Genomic DNA, 15,421 nt, shown 5'->3' with positions numbered 1-15,421 from the left:
AACCTGGAACAATGAGCTTATTTAATTTACTGGTAAGTCACTAGTAAAGTGGCACTACATGTGTTCAGGACCTTTACATTAGATGCTACTAGTAGTCCTTCACTATTCACTGTGCCACTCACTTAAGTAGCCTCGTAAACGTCTCACAGGCCTACCCTTACTGAGCCTGTGTGCATAGTTTTAAACTGCTGTTTTGACCTGTTAAAATAACCCTTTTGTCAGGTCCAAAGCTTCCTTTTTAATACATATTAGACACTCCATGGTAAAGCCCTGGACAGCCCAGAGAGCAGAGTGAATTATATTTAAACAGCAGGACATGTATTTTTAAGTTTTATATGTCGCAGTAGTGGAAAACTCTGAAATGTGTTTTTATTACTGCAAGGCCTATCTCTCCCATAGAATAACACTGGAGGTGCCTTGTTCCATTTTACCAGGGTAATTTCCAAATGGAAAGAGATTACCAGCTCATGGTTGGTGTCTCTGGTGTCACAATTTAAAAGCTTAACTTATGGTGCAGTCTGATGTTAAATTGCAATTCCGGAAATGTGACTTTTAGAAAGTTAGCATTTTCTTGCCTTATAACTTACAAAGGAGAGAGAGAGAGAGAAGGAAACGCATCCATCTTTCCTGACCTACAGCAACAAAACAAAAACAATGAACTGCTACATACCTAACCAAACTCTAGAGGGGTCTTTTACCCAATAACAAGGGGAAAAGGGAAACCCAGGGGGCATATTACCAAGGGCCTTATCGCCGCTTTAGCGGGAATTTTTCCCGCTAAAGCGGCGATAATTTTATCACCTTATTACCTAGCTGTCGCTAACACCAGTTAGCGACAGCTAATAGGCGATAGCGGGCATTTAGGGGCCCACTTTGCATGTCAGCGATAATTATCGCTAATGACATGCAAAGTGGGCGTGCCAAGATGTTAGCGACTGGAAACAGTTGCTAACATCGCTATCCCCTATTACCAACTTTTGAAAATAATCGCGCTAAGCGCGATTATCTCCAAAAGCTAACGCCTGCCCAGAGCAGTACTTAGCCATGTTATCCAATGGTAGATGGATAACATGGCTAAGAGCATTTGCTCGGTAATGCATGAATATCGCTGACTTTTCAGCGATATTCATGCATTTCGGCCGATTTTTATCGCTTAGGAGATAAACCTTGATAATATCAAGGCTCCTAAGCGATAAAAATCGGCGAAGCTCGGCGATATAATTTTGGCCGCTAACCAAGCTTAGCGATAATTATCACTATAGCTTGGTAACATGCCCCCAGGTTTTTTCAAAGAACCCTCACTCACCAACCTAGTTGGTGTAATGCTTCATCATTGGGTTCCCACCCTGGGTGCCGAATCCCCTCATGGTGTGTTTCAATGCCTGATTGCAGCAGATCTGGTTTGTTTGCAAAGTGAAAGTAGTTTAAAATTGACTCAAGGCCTCCTACCTCAGGGGGTGTTTTAATAGTGGGCGCGTTGGGGAAGTTTAAAAACAGTAGTGGATAGCTCTGATATAGTGGTAGTCTCCTGTATTCATAATCCCATGCAACCTCTGATATATGGGTATGACCACCAGGAAATTAAAAACATATATATGTGATAATGGCAATCATATATGATGTAAGCGAAATAACACAAAAATGGCAGACCTTCTCCTAAGAACTGGACACACAACAAAGGATATATAGTGGTTGGTCATAGAGCAGATTGAACAAACCACAATAAACACAGAAGGACTGCTCTTGGAAAAAGAGCAACAATGGATATACCAGAAGTCGACTCATAAGATAGGGCCTGTACTGAACTTGTCACTTGTTCCTGTCAGGCACGACCAGATCTCCACAGTTGTGCTATCTTTGCTAAAACCATTAAAATTGAAGATATCCATTTTTTGCAGATTGGATTTTTTTCATTTTTGTTATGTTTTATTTATTAAATTAAGCTTATGTTTCTAACCTGTTGTGGGATTCATTTTGTGGGGTGTTTTCACTCTTTTACTGTTTGCACAAATACTGTAAAATGTCTCTAAATTAAGCCTGGCTGCTCAGTGTCAAGCAACCAGAGGGCTGATCACAGGTTAATTTAGAGGTGGCTTGTGCCTCACCCTAACGAGGATTGTTGTTGCTGCTTGACCAGGGCTCGCACCCCAGTCAACCAGTAACGTAATTTCTTACAAAAAGCATAAACCTAGTATTGTAGTTATCATAGATATTCTCACTTCAAAAATGCTCTGTGCTTCCATTGGGAGAAGATCCTGCCACCAGCTCATGTGATAGGTTTTTGCTAAATGTAACAAGTTTCTGTCACATACTTAGGGCCTGATTAAGATCTTGGAGAATGGGTTACTCTGTCACAAAGGTAAAGGATGTCCTGTCTGTCAAAAAATAAATACGTTTATATATCCCATGGGATTCATATTTTGGCTAACGGGATATCTGTCACCGTTGTGCCAGAGTAACCCGTCGGCCAAGATCTAAATCCGGGCCTTAATCTCCATTGCTATTGCCTTGCATTGAGAAAGAGCATATATTTAATAGTGTAATTTGTTTTTCAAGCATGAATAGTTATTGCCCTGCATGTATTAAGTACTTCAAATCAAGTGCACAGGCATACTCCTACATGCCTCGACATTGATATTATGCGTCCTTTTAATAGCTAGTGTGAGCTTTTGATCCACACTATAAATCTCGGGCAGACTCCAACAGTTATACAAATTTTTCAGCTATCTGTAGAACATTTTTAAGCATAGCAAGCACTGAATTACATCAAAATTCCCTAACTGATTAACAAAGGGATGTCTAATTCATTAGATGTTGTCATTACCTATATAAAAAGGAGTGTTTTCATATTTTGAATAGTCATCCAGGTACGATAGACCCAATGGTGTTATTGGTGTTTCTCCAACACCACGAAGAAGATTTCCCATGAGCACATATATCCACATATTCGTTCCAACTTCCTTTTCACAATCTGTAAAAAGAAAATAGACATGATAAACAGCACGTTGAAGACATCCCATTTTAATTGTCTACACCAATCTCAGCTTTCTGAAATACAGAGAGTCAAATCTTCATTGAGTCAGCCAGCAGCAGCCCAGATCTTACATAGTGAACTTCGCTCTTCTCATGAGCAAATCAACATCTAATTAAATTACACCTGGCCATGTCTTATTTACAGGGACTATCATGGTGTATGTCTATAATTTATATCTCACGCCTTTCAGAAATACGTACCTACTCCTTCATTCCGATCTTATCACCTGTCTTTGCTAAAAGTTTCCAAGATTCAAAGTGAACCAACTACTGGGCATGCTCTCTCTTTTTTCAGAAACCAGAACAGTGACTTCCAAACACCATCCCAATTTAAGAACACAGTCACTCATCCTATTTTCAGAAAGATGTTAAGTGCATTTCTTTTTCTGATCTACTTAAGTCAGGGACAAGCGAAAGCAGCTGGTTGCTTGGGTTCCCACGCGGAGAGCCTCACTCACATTTGCAGGATGTATGACGTTACAAAGCAGGCTATTACAACGCCTGCCTTTACAACGCGGTTTTTACATCGCAATCCATTACAACGCATAGCGCTTTAGGGTGCTGGATAGTGAATAGTTTAATTTACTATTCCAAATCCAGTCCCCGTGGACACTAGGGAAGGTTATTGGATAGTAAATTAACCTATTCCCTATCCTAGAGCGCCCCCCAGCGCAATGCGTTGAATGGTTTGCGTTGTAATGACCGCGTTGTAATGGTAGTGCGTTGTAAAAGTTTAATTGTAAAGGTTGTTTACCGCTTTTGCATGCTACTCACTCCTAGTTCTCTTTGCCCACTAAGGCCTGTGTGGCATCCTATGGGAAGATAAGTAGAGGGCAGGGTCCAATGAAGAAGCTAAGTGTTTTTCTGAATGTGCACCCTGATGTGTGGTCCTGCCGCTTCTTAAACTGAGCTGGTGGTTGCAGGTTTGATCTAGCGGTGGAAAAGATTAACATATATTTTAGAAAATAATCATGTTAGAATTGCATCTTAGAACACGTTTAAATGCTATTGAAATGCTTGCTTTAGAAAATGACTTACAAATAAAAATGTGAATGTACTTTGTTAATTTTAATAAAAAAACTGATATTTCTCATTCAAGCTAATATAGAAGTGGGAGATGTCATTAGAAATGCTTCATTTATAAATATGCGTATTTCAAAATGTTGCACCAAGTAACATGGCTTTCCTTTCGACCTTTGGACGTAGTAAAGCATTCTAGGCACCTGCCTAGCATTGATTTCATCTTTATAAATGTGCTGTCTCTAATGAGTGATTTAGTTCCTCACCCCATGTTAGGTAATTTCACTAGAATATAATGAACCTTTTAAAACTGTATGGAATAAATGGTGACATATACTGTTCTAAATGTTTGCTTCAGAATAACATTGATATTTGTTTTTACATCAATGACTAGCTTTGTGTATGCAACAAGCCTACACTGCATCTTTTAGTTTAGGAAAGAAGATTCTCATGGGAACCTTCCCTCTTGTAACAATTATACTAAGAAAACTGTATCAAACCTGATGACACGAGTGCATGACTGACGACACCATCTTGTGAACTGTTCTGATTGGACATCAAGTAGAGACACCATCAAGTTGATACTTGTGTGAGAAAGCTATAATAATGAGTTGTTCTAGCTAGTTAGATCCACCTCTTTATTTCCTTTACCCGTCCAGTGGTCCTGCTGTTGGATTTTCCTTTGCCCCGAGACTCTTCATTATGGATAGTTGGTTCCTTTTAGCTATCCTTGAGGTTATTTGCCTTTATCAACTTGTGGTAGATGCTATTGCATAAATCGCTATTCTAAATATATTTGGTATTGCAACTGTAGGAAACTCATTTGAGTTTTCCAGAGCTACTCTTTATAAGAAGTTCATTCCTCCTTGTTCTCTCTTTACCAATAGGACTCTTAATGGGTACTTATATAGAATAGGTATCCTAGCTAGTTTATTGGGTTTCTTTAACCACTTTGTTTATTTCTGTAAATTACTCAACTGAATAAAGATAATTATAAACTCTAAACTTATGACAGTGGTGGCTGGTGAAATTTGAAAGTGGTGATGCTTATAAGGGTGGAATGAGTGCCCTGTGGCGAGCGTATCGAGTGCGCCCAACATTCATAAGGGAACTTGGGGGGTTCTCCACCCAGTCAATTATTGAAAAAAAAGAGTGGGCAAATGGTGCATTTTTAAGCATATTTGAGAAAGCAAGAAGGTTAATAAAGCAATTTGAAATGACATTTATAAAGTAATTTCATATTCTAATGACGTAAGTAGCTACTTATTCACTATACCCAGAGAACTTCACTTTACAATTCCCCAAATACACATCGCATCAACTCACCTTTAAGCACTCTATTTTTATTTACTTTTGCCTTTTTGATATTTTATCAACTGTGTACCTCCATCACACACAGTTGCACAGAATCACAATTGCAACTGTGTGTGATGGAGGTACACAGTTGATAAAATAACTGAGATTCGTGTATCTGGCTAATTAACTGGACCCCTCCTGAGGCGATAAGCCGGGAGGTAGACTGTCACTGAATTTTGTCTGTTAACTTGCTGAATGCGAGCGTATGTTAACTGCATTTTAAACGGCGATTTTTAAAAACTTGTTTTCATTTACTGCACCTACTTAGAATTCTGCCCTCACTTTACCTTTTCCCTGCACATTGACGGTAACTGCCGATTTTCGGGCTGAGTACCGAGTTCAAGGGAACATACTCCCAAACGGCATACATCTTAGGTGGGAGGCGTGAGCTTCGTCAGCGCTCTAGCCATCCCTACATAAGGAGCCCTTTGGAAAGTAACACGAGATTCGTGTATCTGGCTAATTAACTGGACCCCTCCTGAGGCGATAAGCCGGGAGGTAGATTGTCACTGAATTTTGTCTGTTAACTTGCTGAATGCGAGCGTATGTTAACTGCATTTTAAACGGTGATTTTTAAAAACTTATTTTCATTTACTGCACCTACCTAAAATTCTGCCCTCACTTTACCTTTTCCCTGCACATTGACGGTAACTGTCGATTTTCGGGCTGAGTACCGAGTTCAAGGGAACATACTCCCAAACGGCAGACATCTTAAGTGGGAGGCGTGAGCTTCGTCAGCGCTCTAGCCATCCCTACATAAGGAAACGATAATCCTCTGCGATAGCGGACGCGATTTGTGGACGCGCGTTCTTCATCGCCGGAGTCACGCCAGAGTCAGCCCGTCTGCGCCCGTCCGCGCCTCGGACGAGCCCGACGGCCATGGCTCTGAATCTCTTGCATCCCAGATACTTATCACATGTCCCAACTAGTAAAGTAATAAATATACCCGATACAACTCCCTGTCTCATAAAATATAGTCCCGAGAAATTAATGGCTCTGAGACCCCCTATACAACCGCCCTGCTGTCTTTTTGAGTTAGCCAGAGAGAATAATGTTTGTCACAACTGTACTCCTGCTATAAACTCTGCTGGGACCAAAAATATGGAGGATAGAATCCATAAGAATTATCCTAATCCTGATTCTGGATCATTTACATTTCTTAGCCTGAATTGCCGTTCTCTACCAAAACACAAGACTGAGATATTTAACCTACTACTAGATGAGGCTCCTGATGCCTTGTCCGTAACTGAAACCTGGCTTCAGGAAAGCTCCGGACCTGATGTTGTCATGGCTCTCCCGGATTCATATGCGATTACACGACTTGACCGGATAAATAAGTTAGGTGGTGGCATAGCCATCATTTTTTTAAAAATCTACAACTGTGATTTCAAAAAATTCCAATGCTCCGGGTGCGAAGGTGCCATATTTAAAATCATACATGCCCCTAATTTCACCTTTTCAGGAGCTCTTATTTATCGACCGCCAGGTGCGGCTTCAAACTGGTTGACCAATATGTCAGAACTTATTGGCCCCTTAGTAATGAAGGCTGCTAATTTCACAATTATCGGTGATTTGAATCTACATCTGGACAAAGATCACTGTATAAATGCCACCAAATTGATTGCTGATCTTGCGTCTTTTAACCTAACCTTGAAAAGTTCTGGTCCCACGCACATCGCCGGTCATCTATTGGATCCAATTTTTTCCAATATTACTAATTTGGACACTTCCCCTGCCTTACCCATTCCTTGGTCAGACCACTTTCTCATTAAATTCTCATTTCGAGTACAACTGTTAAATAAGGACATATCACCGGTTCCAACCCATGCTGTTAGGAAATGGAAAAGATTGGATATTAATATTCTGAATACTTTTTTAGAAGACACTACACCTTGCACTAAATCAAGAGTGCAAAGTCTTTCAACATCTGTCCAAACATGGCTCATGACAGCCATCGACTCATGTCTGCCCAAAACGAAGCTAAAAGGTCAAAATCAGCACCCCCCTGCCCTATGGTTCAATGAATCTTTAAAGCAAGAAAAAAACAAATGTAAAAATGTTGAACGTCAATGGAGGAAGACGTACTCCCTGGAAACCAAGAAGGAATATAAAATAAAACTAACACATTATCAAATGATGTGCAGCAAAGCTAAAGCAGAATTTGTATGCACCAAAATTACACAAGCCTTAAATCAATCTAAAACACTTTTTAAAATAGTGAAAGAGCTGGCTGGCTCAAATACTTCACAAACCCCACTTGACCTCAATAAAACACAATGTGACCAACTAGCTACCTTCTTTGTAAACAAAGTGGATAAAATATATCAGAGCATCGAGCAAGCACAGAATGAACAAAACAAAGCTAATATGGATGTTCATAATTCTTCCCTTGACAGACCGAGCGATCTTACTGATATACTAGGCCCTAGTGTCTGTGACATTCATACCGCTTCACTAGAAAATTGGCCCTTGCTCAATATCGATACGGTTATTGACCTAATTAATACCATCAAATCAGGCTCACCAAGAGACCCGTTACCATGCCCTATCCTAAAACTACTTAGTAGGAAAGCTATGTCTATCATCACCGACCTCTTAAATACATCCCTGCAGGAAGAACATGTGCTGGATGAATGGAAACATGCAATGATCCATCCACTGTTAAAAAAAGCTGATGCTGATCCAAACCTGCCTTCTAACTTCCGGCCAATTTCTCTCCTCCCCATTTTTTCTAAGATTCTGGAGAAACACGTCCACCGATCTCTCACGGATTTTATAACCACGCACGACCTGTTGCCCTCCCATCAGTCAGACTTTCGTGCAGGCTTCTCTACTGAGACTACCTTGTTGGGTGTTACAGAGAGTATCAGAGCTTTGATAGATAGAGGAGAAACGGTGGCACTTGTGCTTCTTGACCTTAGTACCGCATTTGATACGGTATCACATGCGGTACTAATGCGGACACTCTAGTCGATAGGCATTCGTGGCGCTGCCTTAAATTGGATCAAATCATTGCTAGAGAATAGAATGTTCCAAGTCTTCTCTCAATCTGCCTGCTCGGATACCCTGACCTTCAAACACGGAGTACCACAGGGCTCGATTTTAAGCCCACTACTTTTTAACTTGTACATGAGTCCGCTCGCAAAAGTAGTAGAAGAGACTGGATTGCTGATGTTCTCTTATGCTGACGACTCTCAGCTTCGCTTTTCTCTTTCCTCTGCGGAAAGCAATAATCCCTCCACCTTAAATCTAGGATTGGGAAAGATTGCAGGGTGGATGCAAGAAAACTTCCTCAAATTAAACGGTGATAAAACCGAGTTAATTGTCCTGGGAAAAAACAAAGAACTTTGGGGGCCCCAACATTGGCCATTAGAAATGGGTACTCCCCCGATTCCAACTACACAGGCTCGTAATCTAGGTTTCATTGTGGATGACTCGTTGAATATGCACCAGCAAGCTGTGAAAACATCGGCCACTTGCTTCGCAATTTTGAAAAAGGCTAAAAAAAATATGTTGGATGCTACCTTAACACACCAAAAATACGGTCATCAATGCCTTAATAACATCCAGGCTTGATTACGGCAATGTGCTATATCTGGGGGCAAAAAAGGCTACGATCCGCAGAAAGCAGACAGTGCAGAATGCAGCGGCAAGACTGTTAGGGAAAATTCCCATCTTCTCATCCACCTCCAAATTCATCCGAGAACTGCATTGGCTGAGAATAGAGAACCGGATCAAATTCAAATCCCTATGCTTCATGCACAAGATCTCTACCAAAAAAGCCCCCAAGTATTTACAAAATCTGGTCCGCCCTTACCATCCTTCTCGGAATCTAAGATCTACAACAGCCAACAATTTTGTTATCCCTAAAATAAAACTATTATGCATGGGTGGCAAATCCTTTGCTTTCCTTGGACCCTCACTGTGGAATACTATGCCACAAGCTCTGCGCTCTGAGGTGAACTATATGAAATTCAGGAAAGCCTTAAAAACTTGGCTATTCAACATCTAAATTGGTTGCCCTGTCATTTACTACTGAATCATAGTGCCGGGAAACCCTTTGTTGGGTAGATGTTGCACTATATAAGCTAAATAAATAAAATAAAATAAGTAACCATTGCTCTGTTTGTTCAGCAGAGAGGCAAAGAAATGGGTGACCAAGTATTCTGAACATCTTTGTGACTCACTAACTGGCACTGTGAGAAATTTGCAATACATTCAGCCTTTGCTCAAGACCTCTCAATGGTGGCCGGTTAAAACTTCCATGATGGCATCTTTGTTTAAAGTATGCACTGTACAAGAGAAATATTCTACACAAAAAAATACAGAAATACAACATCCTGGAAATAGTGAGCAACACTCTTAAAGAATGCAAAATAACATAACATGTGAAATATAAACAGGTACTTAAGCACTACCACAGAATACCTTAACATTGTATAATATATATTCATTGTTCAGAAATCGATCATGTTATTTGCCAGTTGTGGATGGGTAGATTGGTGGATGCATGCATGCAAGTATGTATGTATTTATGGATGGGTGGATGGATAACTGGTGATGTGGATGGATGAGTGGGTGAGTGGAGTAATGTGTTTGAGGAGGTGGATGGATTCATGGGCAAATGTGCTGATGGGTGAACAAATGCATGTGTGGTTCATGGATGGATGAGGTTGTGGGTCAGCCATTGGCCTCTGTATATGACTGTCTCTTCAAAGCAATGTAAACAGTAACCATGCTGTAAAACCATCTGCTTCATTCAAGGGAGCTGTTTGGATTACAGCACATTGGTATGTAACAGTCACAGTGCCCCAAGGACTGGCTGTGCTCATTATGCATCGCCTGCCCTAATAGCAAACACAAGTCATGCCTATCATATAAAAAATAAAGCAGAATTGGCTGCTTTATTTTTTACTCACCACTTATCACCAGGACCTCATAGAAACAATGATTCTGTTATATCCCATGGTTAATTATTATTTCTGTTTATTCATTATTTTGTTTTACTATTCATGTATCTTTAACTATGCTGTATTGTTAATGCATCTTTCAATTGATAGAGCTTAGCAGTTTAGAATGTTGGACTTGTACTAGCCAGTATGAGCTGTAGCTGATTGAAGAAACACTCTGCCTGGATCTCAGTGCTGTACTTGTTTAAGAACAAACCGTATTCTTATTTACAATACCTTCTCAACTCTTCATTGGATGCAACATAAATTTGGCGACGAGGTGGTCAAGTCAGCACTCTCTGGACCCATCGCTTTTGGCCTAAAGAAGATCCTACCTGCAGACCTACAGTGTTTCATTTTCTATGAAAATCTACTCATCTTTAAGAAGCTCATATTCTTCATTTTGAGATAAGTGACTTTGATAAATATATATGAACTACCTTCAGCAAACAAGCTTTTAAATATTTTCTGCGTATTTAAATTCTACCCTACTGCACTTTTATTAATTAATTCGATGCAGGCTCGTAGTGTTTAATCCTCAACTTGAGCTCTGTTTATTTGTTTATTCATTTCATCTCAAGCTCTATATATATGGATTAATATTTCACTACTGGGAGCTTTGCTGCATTTATTAAATCATTTTTCCTTTTTGAGACTGTCATCCATTGATACTTTGCCCTGAAGATTAATGCCTTGCTTTCATTTAGTCGTTTTTACTTCTTTCATTACTGCCAACCTTTGACACTTTGCTCTGACCTCACAGCATAAATTGAGTGATTTACAACTTCACATGTCATCTCCTTTGGATTTCACTTTTTAACCTTCATTATTTTCATTGCATCTTTTAAAAATTGCCTCGAGTCAGACTTTCTATCCTGAATGACATCAGCTTTGACGGAGACATCAACCGGCATTTTTTGACACAGCAGAAGTCTACACAGAACTTATTATTTACCTTGCATCTTTTAAAATTTCCTCGAGTCAGCCTTTCAACTCTTACTGACATCAGTTGTGACGGAGACTTCAACCGGCATTCTTTAACTCAGCAGAAATCTACAAGCTTGAAAACGCTGACTTCGTTTGTACTATTAACTCCTCCGTAGCTCTGTGACGTTGCACGTTTTCACGTCCCTGCTCATTTCTTCAGCCAACTTCTGCCGATTTGCCGTTTTTATCATTCTGCAATGGACTTTATGCGTGTTTACTCACATCAGTGACACGCACACTCTTTCATTAAGGTCTAGTTTATTATTTTTCATGAATTGCTGGTTTTCTTCATTCCGCGCTGGAGTTTATGTGTGTTTATCCATATCAGTGACACGTACACTTTTACATGAATGTCCAGTTTATTCTATATTTTTAATTTTGCGTCTTTACTGACACAACATTATCTTCACGCTCATTTTTACACTAAAATTAATCATTTTCCATACTTATCATTAGAGTTACACAGGTAGTGATTATTTAATTCACTTATGTAAGGTAGTTTTGCTTGTCATTAGAGTCACACAGGTAGTGATTAATTTATTTCACTTATGTAAGGTAGTTTTGCTAGTCATTAGAGTTACACAGACATTGATTAATTTTAATTCACTTATTTAGGGTAGTTTTGCCTTTTATACATTTTACATTTACATTCATTTTATTATATTCTGAAGAGTTATTACTTATTTACCTCATTTACTTTATTTATTTATTTCATTATGGCTTCACAAACTGCAGTTCTTCCTTCACCTTTTCTCCCTGAGCCTGGCACTCCTAAAATTAAATGGGTTCAATGGTTTAAAGCATTTAATAGCTATATTATAGCCATTGACGGAGTGAACTTTCCTCCCATCAGGAAAAATGCCATGTTATATAGCGCCTTGGGCGCAGAAGGACAGAGAATTTTTGATCATCAACCTCCAATATTGCGTCCACCTTCCGATGATTGGAATGAATATACTGAAGCAATTGCTAGATTGGAAAAACATTTTAAAGATCAACCTAGTATAATCTCTGAAAGACACAAATGTTATACTAGAAAACAAAGGGAACATGAAAGCATTGACACTTTCTTAGCTGAATTAAGAGTTCTTGCTGTTTCTTGCGAGTTTGAGGGTCCTATTGAACAATATCTAAGGAACCAACTTGTAGTATATTGTTTTAACAATGAGATTCAGAAAAAAAATTTATGCTGTAGGAATCCTTCACTTGAGGATACCTTAGAGTTAGCAAGAGGCATTGAGAGATCTGTATCTGCTTCAAAAGAACTTAGTATTAACCCAGTTAAGCCTACTATTTCTGAGTCAATAAATAAAGTGTCTCAACACTTTACTCAGGTTCCTCATAAAAACAAACCTTTCAACAAAAATGAGACAAAGAAGGCTGAAAGATCTTTTCAGTGTTTCAGGTGTGGTTCGAAAACACATCATGCTAACTCTCCTTCTTGCCCGGCTTTAAAGAAACAATGTACCGTTTCTAAGAAAATTGGACATCTTGCTTCTGCATGCAAATTTTAGTTTAAAACGATGTATCTTGAAACAGAGAATTTAAATGAGGTGGCATTGTTAAGCACAGTGAATCTATTAGGAAGATATTATTATTATCCATTGATATGGTTGATTCTCTTCAAGATTCCAACAGTGGTGATCCTGTATGTAATATGAAAATTGGAGAAATTCCTGTCAAAGTAACAGTTTACTCGGGTTCTCCTGTCACTATCCTATCTGAGATATTTTTCTTTAAAGAATGGAAAAATGTTGATTTAATACCCCCTGACATTCGCACAGTAGCCTTTAATGGACAGGAGATTGTCATGATGGGTTATTTTAACGATAGTCTTACCTTTGAAGATAGGGTCATTGAATCTAAAATATACATAGCAAACAAGGGTTATAATATCCTTGGTTGGAAGGATCAAGGGAAGTTTGGCATGGTATTAAGACCTGGCACTGATAATCCTATTTCTCTTGATCGTTCCAAAAATGTGAGTTCTGTGTTCTCAGATGGTTTGTCAATAGAAGCTGTGATTGATAAACATCGTGATGTCTTCTCTGATACTTTAGGTTCAGTCAAAGGCTTTGAACATAAAATAATTTGGAAACCGGATGCCTTTCCTACTATTCACAAAGTTAGACATGTTCCTCTCAGTATTAGAGATAAGTAAAGAGAACATCTTGATCAATTATGCAATGATGGAGTTATTGAGCAAATTGATTCTTCACTCTGGATTTCTCCCATTGTAGTCGCTCTTAAAAAGAATTGTGATGAGCTCAGACTGTGTATTGATCTGAGATCATTGAATAAGAATATTCAAATTGATTGTTTTCCATTACCCCGCATCCAGGACATGTTAGCTCAGTTAAAGGGAATGAAGATGTTTTCCACCATAGATTTAAGAGCCGCATACCACCAAATTGAATTGCATGAAGACTCCAGAGACCTGACTGCATTTAATACGCCATTTTTTTTTTTTTTTATATAGCGCGAACTAGAACCGAATCAGTTATCAGAGCGCTTTACATAGCACCAGTTACGTTACATGAGGACACACTTTCATTTTAGGCACGGGGAGATTAAGTGATTTGCCCAGAATCACAGGGGGTTTTTTGGCGTCGTTACCGAGACTCGAACCCAGATCCCCAGGTCCGAGGTCGAGCGCCTTAGCCGTTAGGCCAACCCCTCTCCCCATTTGGTGCTTTCAGATTTCTGAGGTTGCCATTTGGCCTAGCCTCTGCGGCTTCTGTTTTTCAGAAGTTAATGTTCCAATTGTTTGGAGATGTTAAAGACGTCTTGGCTTATCAGGATGACATTTTGATTTCTACCAATTCAGTACAGGAACATCTTACCAAACTAGATCAGGTTTTAGGCATATTACACAAATATTGTATGACGGTAAAGAAGCAAAAATGTAAATTTCTGCTAGATCAGGTTGAATACTTAGGTCATGTCATTTCTCAAAAAGGTATTAGTCCCAAACAGGATTTGTTAAAGGCTATTCGGGAATGTGCTAGACCTACTAATAAAGATCAATTGAGGTCTTTCTTGGGGTTGAGCGAATTCTATTCAAGGTTTGTACAAAATTTTGCACTGTTGTTAACAAGGAACAAGGTTAAATTCATGTGGGGCAATGAACAAACTTTGGCTTTTGAGAAACTCAAAATGTGATAATTACTGCTCCAGCTCTCAAACCCTTTAATCAAAATGAATCTTCGTATATTACGGTTGATGCTAGTAATTGTGGATTAGGTGCTGTCCTCAGTCAGATGGTTGATGGAAACGAAAATATAATTGCATTTGCTTCACGTCAACTATCTTCGTCTGAGAAGAACTATAGCACTATAGAAAAAGAGGCCCTAGCTTGTGTGTGGGGTGTTAAGCATTTTTCCACCTATGTTTGGGGTAAAGAATTTATTTCGGATCATAAGCCCTTAATTTTTATGTGGAATGATAAAGGGACAAGAAATGCTAGTCCCAGGCTGGTTCGCTTGTTTTCTAAACTTTATGATTTTAATTTTGTTATGAGGCACATACCAGGAGGTAAAAATTTTAAAGCAGATTTTTTATCCAGGTGTCCCTTACAGGAATCGGCACTTGATTCTGTGTTGGATGATAAAGAAGTTGTAATCAGTCTGGTTGAAGGTTTAAACTTTATGGAGAATGTTATTTCTCAATCTGATTGGGTGGAAGCTTCAGCAGAAGACCCTTCTCAAGAAATTCTTAGACGATTCATATCTGTGGGATGGCCAAGGGAGAATCAACTTGATAAGAATTTGCTTCCTTTTTCTAAAATAAAGGATGAATTGAGTCTTGAAGGCAATTTCATTTTAAGAGGTTCTCTACTCATTCCTCCAAACTCAGTCAGAGATAAAATTATTACACTAGCTCATAAAGGTCATGGGGGAATCACTAGCACTAAGAAAAGATTGAGGCTACTGGTGGCCTGGTATGGACATTAGTGTAGAGACTTTATTAAACAATTGTGTTGAATGTTCTCATGCTGAGAAATCTCTTCGCACATACAATTCTCCATTATCCCCAGTTGACTTTCCAAAGAATCCTTGGGAGAAGTTAGCAATTGA

At 39.1% G+C, this 15,421-nt stretch overlaps 1 protein-coding gene across 1 annotated transcript in view; it reads right to left on the bottom strand.

Moving 5' to 3' along the window:
• LOC144813832 (solute carrier organic anion transporter family member 1C1-like) overlaps window positions 1-15,421 on the bottom strand; it is a 490,557-nt gene that overhangs the window by 321,698 nt on the left and 153,438 nt on the right. Inside the window, exon 6 of the mRNA XM_078674055.1 lies at window positions 2,825-2,971. Within this exon, the coding sequence (XP_078530181.1) occupies window positions 2,825-2,971 (147 nt within the window). The remainder of the gene's footprint in view (window positions 1-2,824; window positions 2,972-15,421) is intronic.

This window comes from Lissotriton helveticus, chromosome 1_1 (assembly GCF_964261635.1).
Source record: "Lissotriton helveticus chromosome 1_1, aLisHel1.1, whole genome shotgun sequence".
Classification (NCBI taxonomy): Eukaryota; Metazoa; Chordata; class Amphibia; order Caudata; family Salamandridae; genus Lissotriton; species Lissotriton helveticus.
This window is presented reverse-complemented; position numbering and strand designations above follow the sequence as displayed.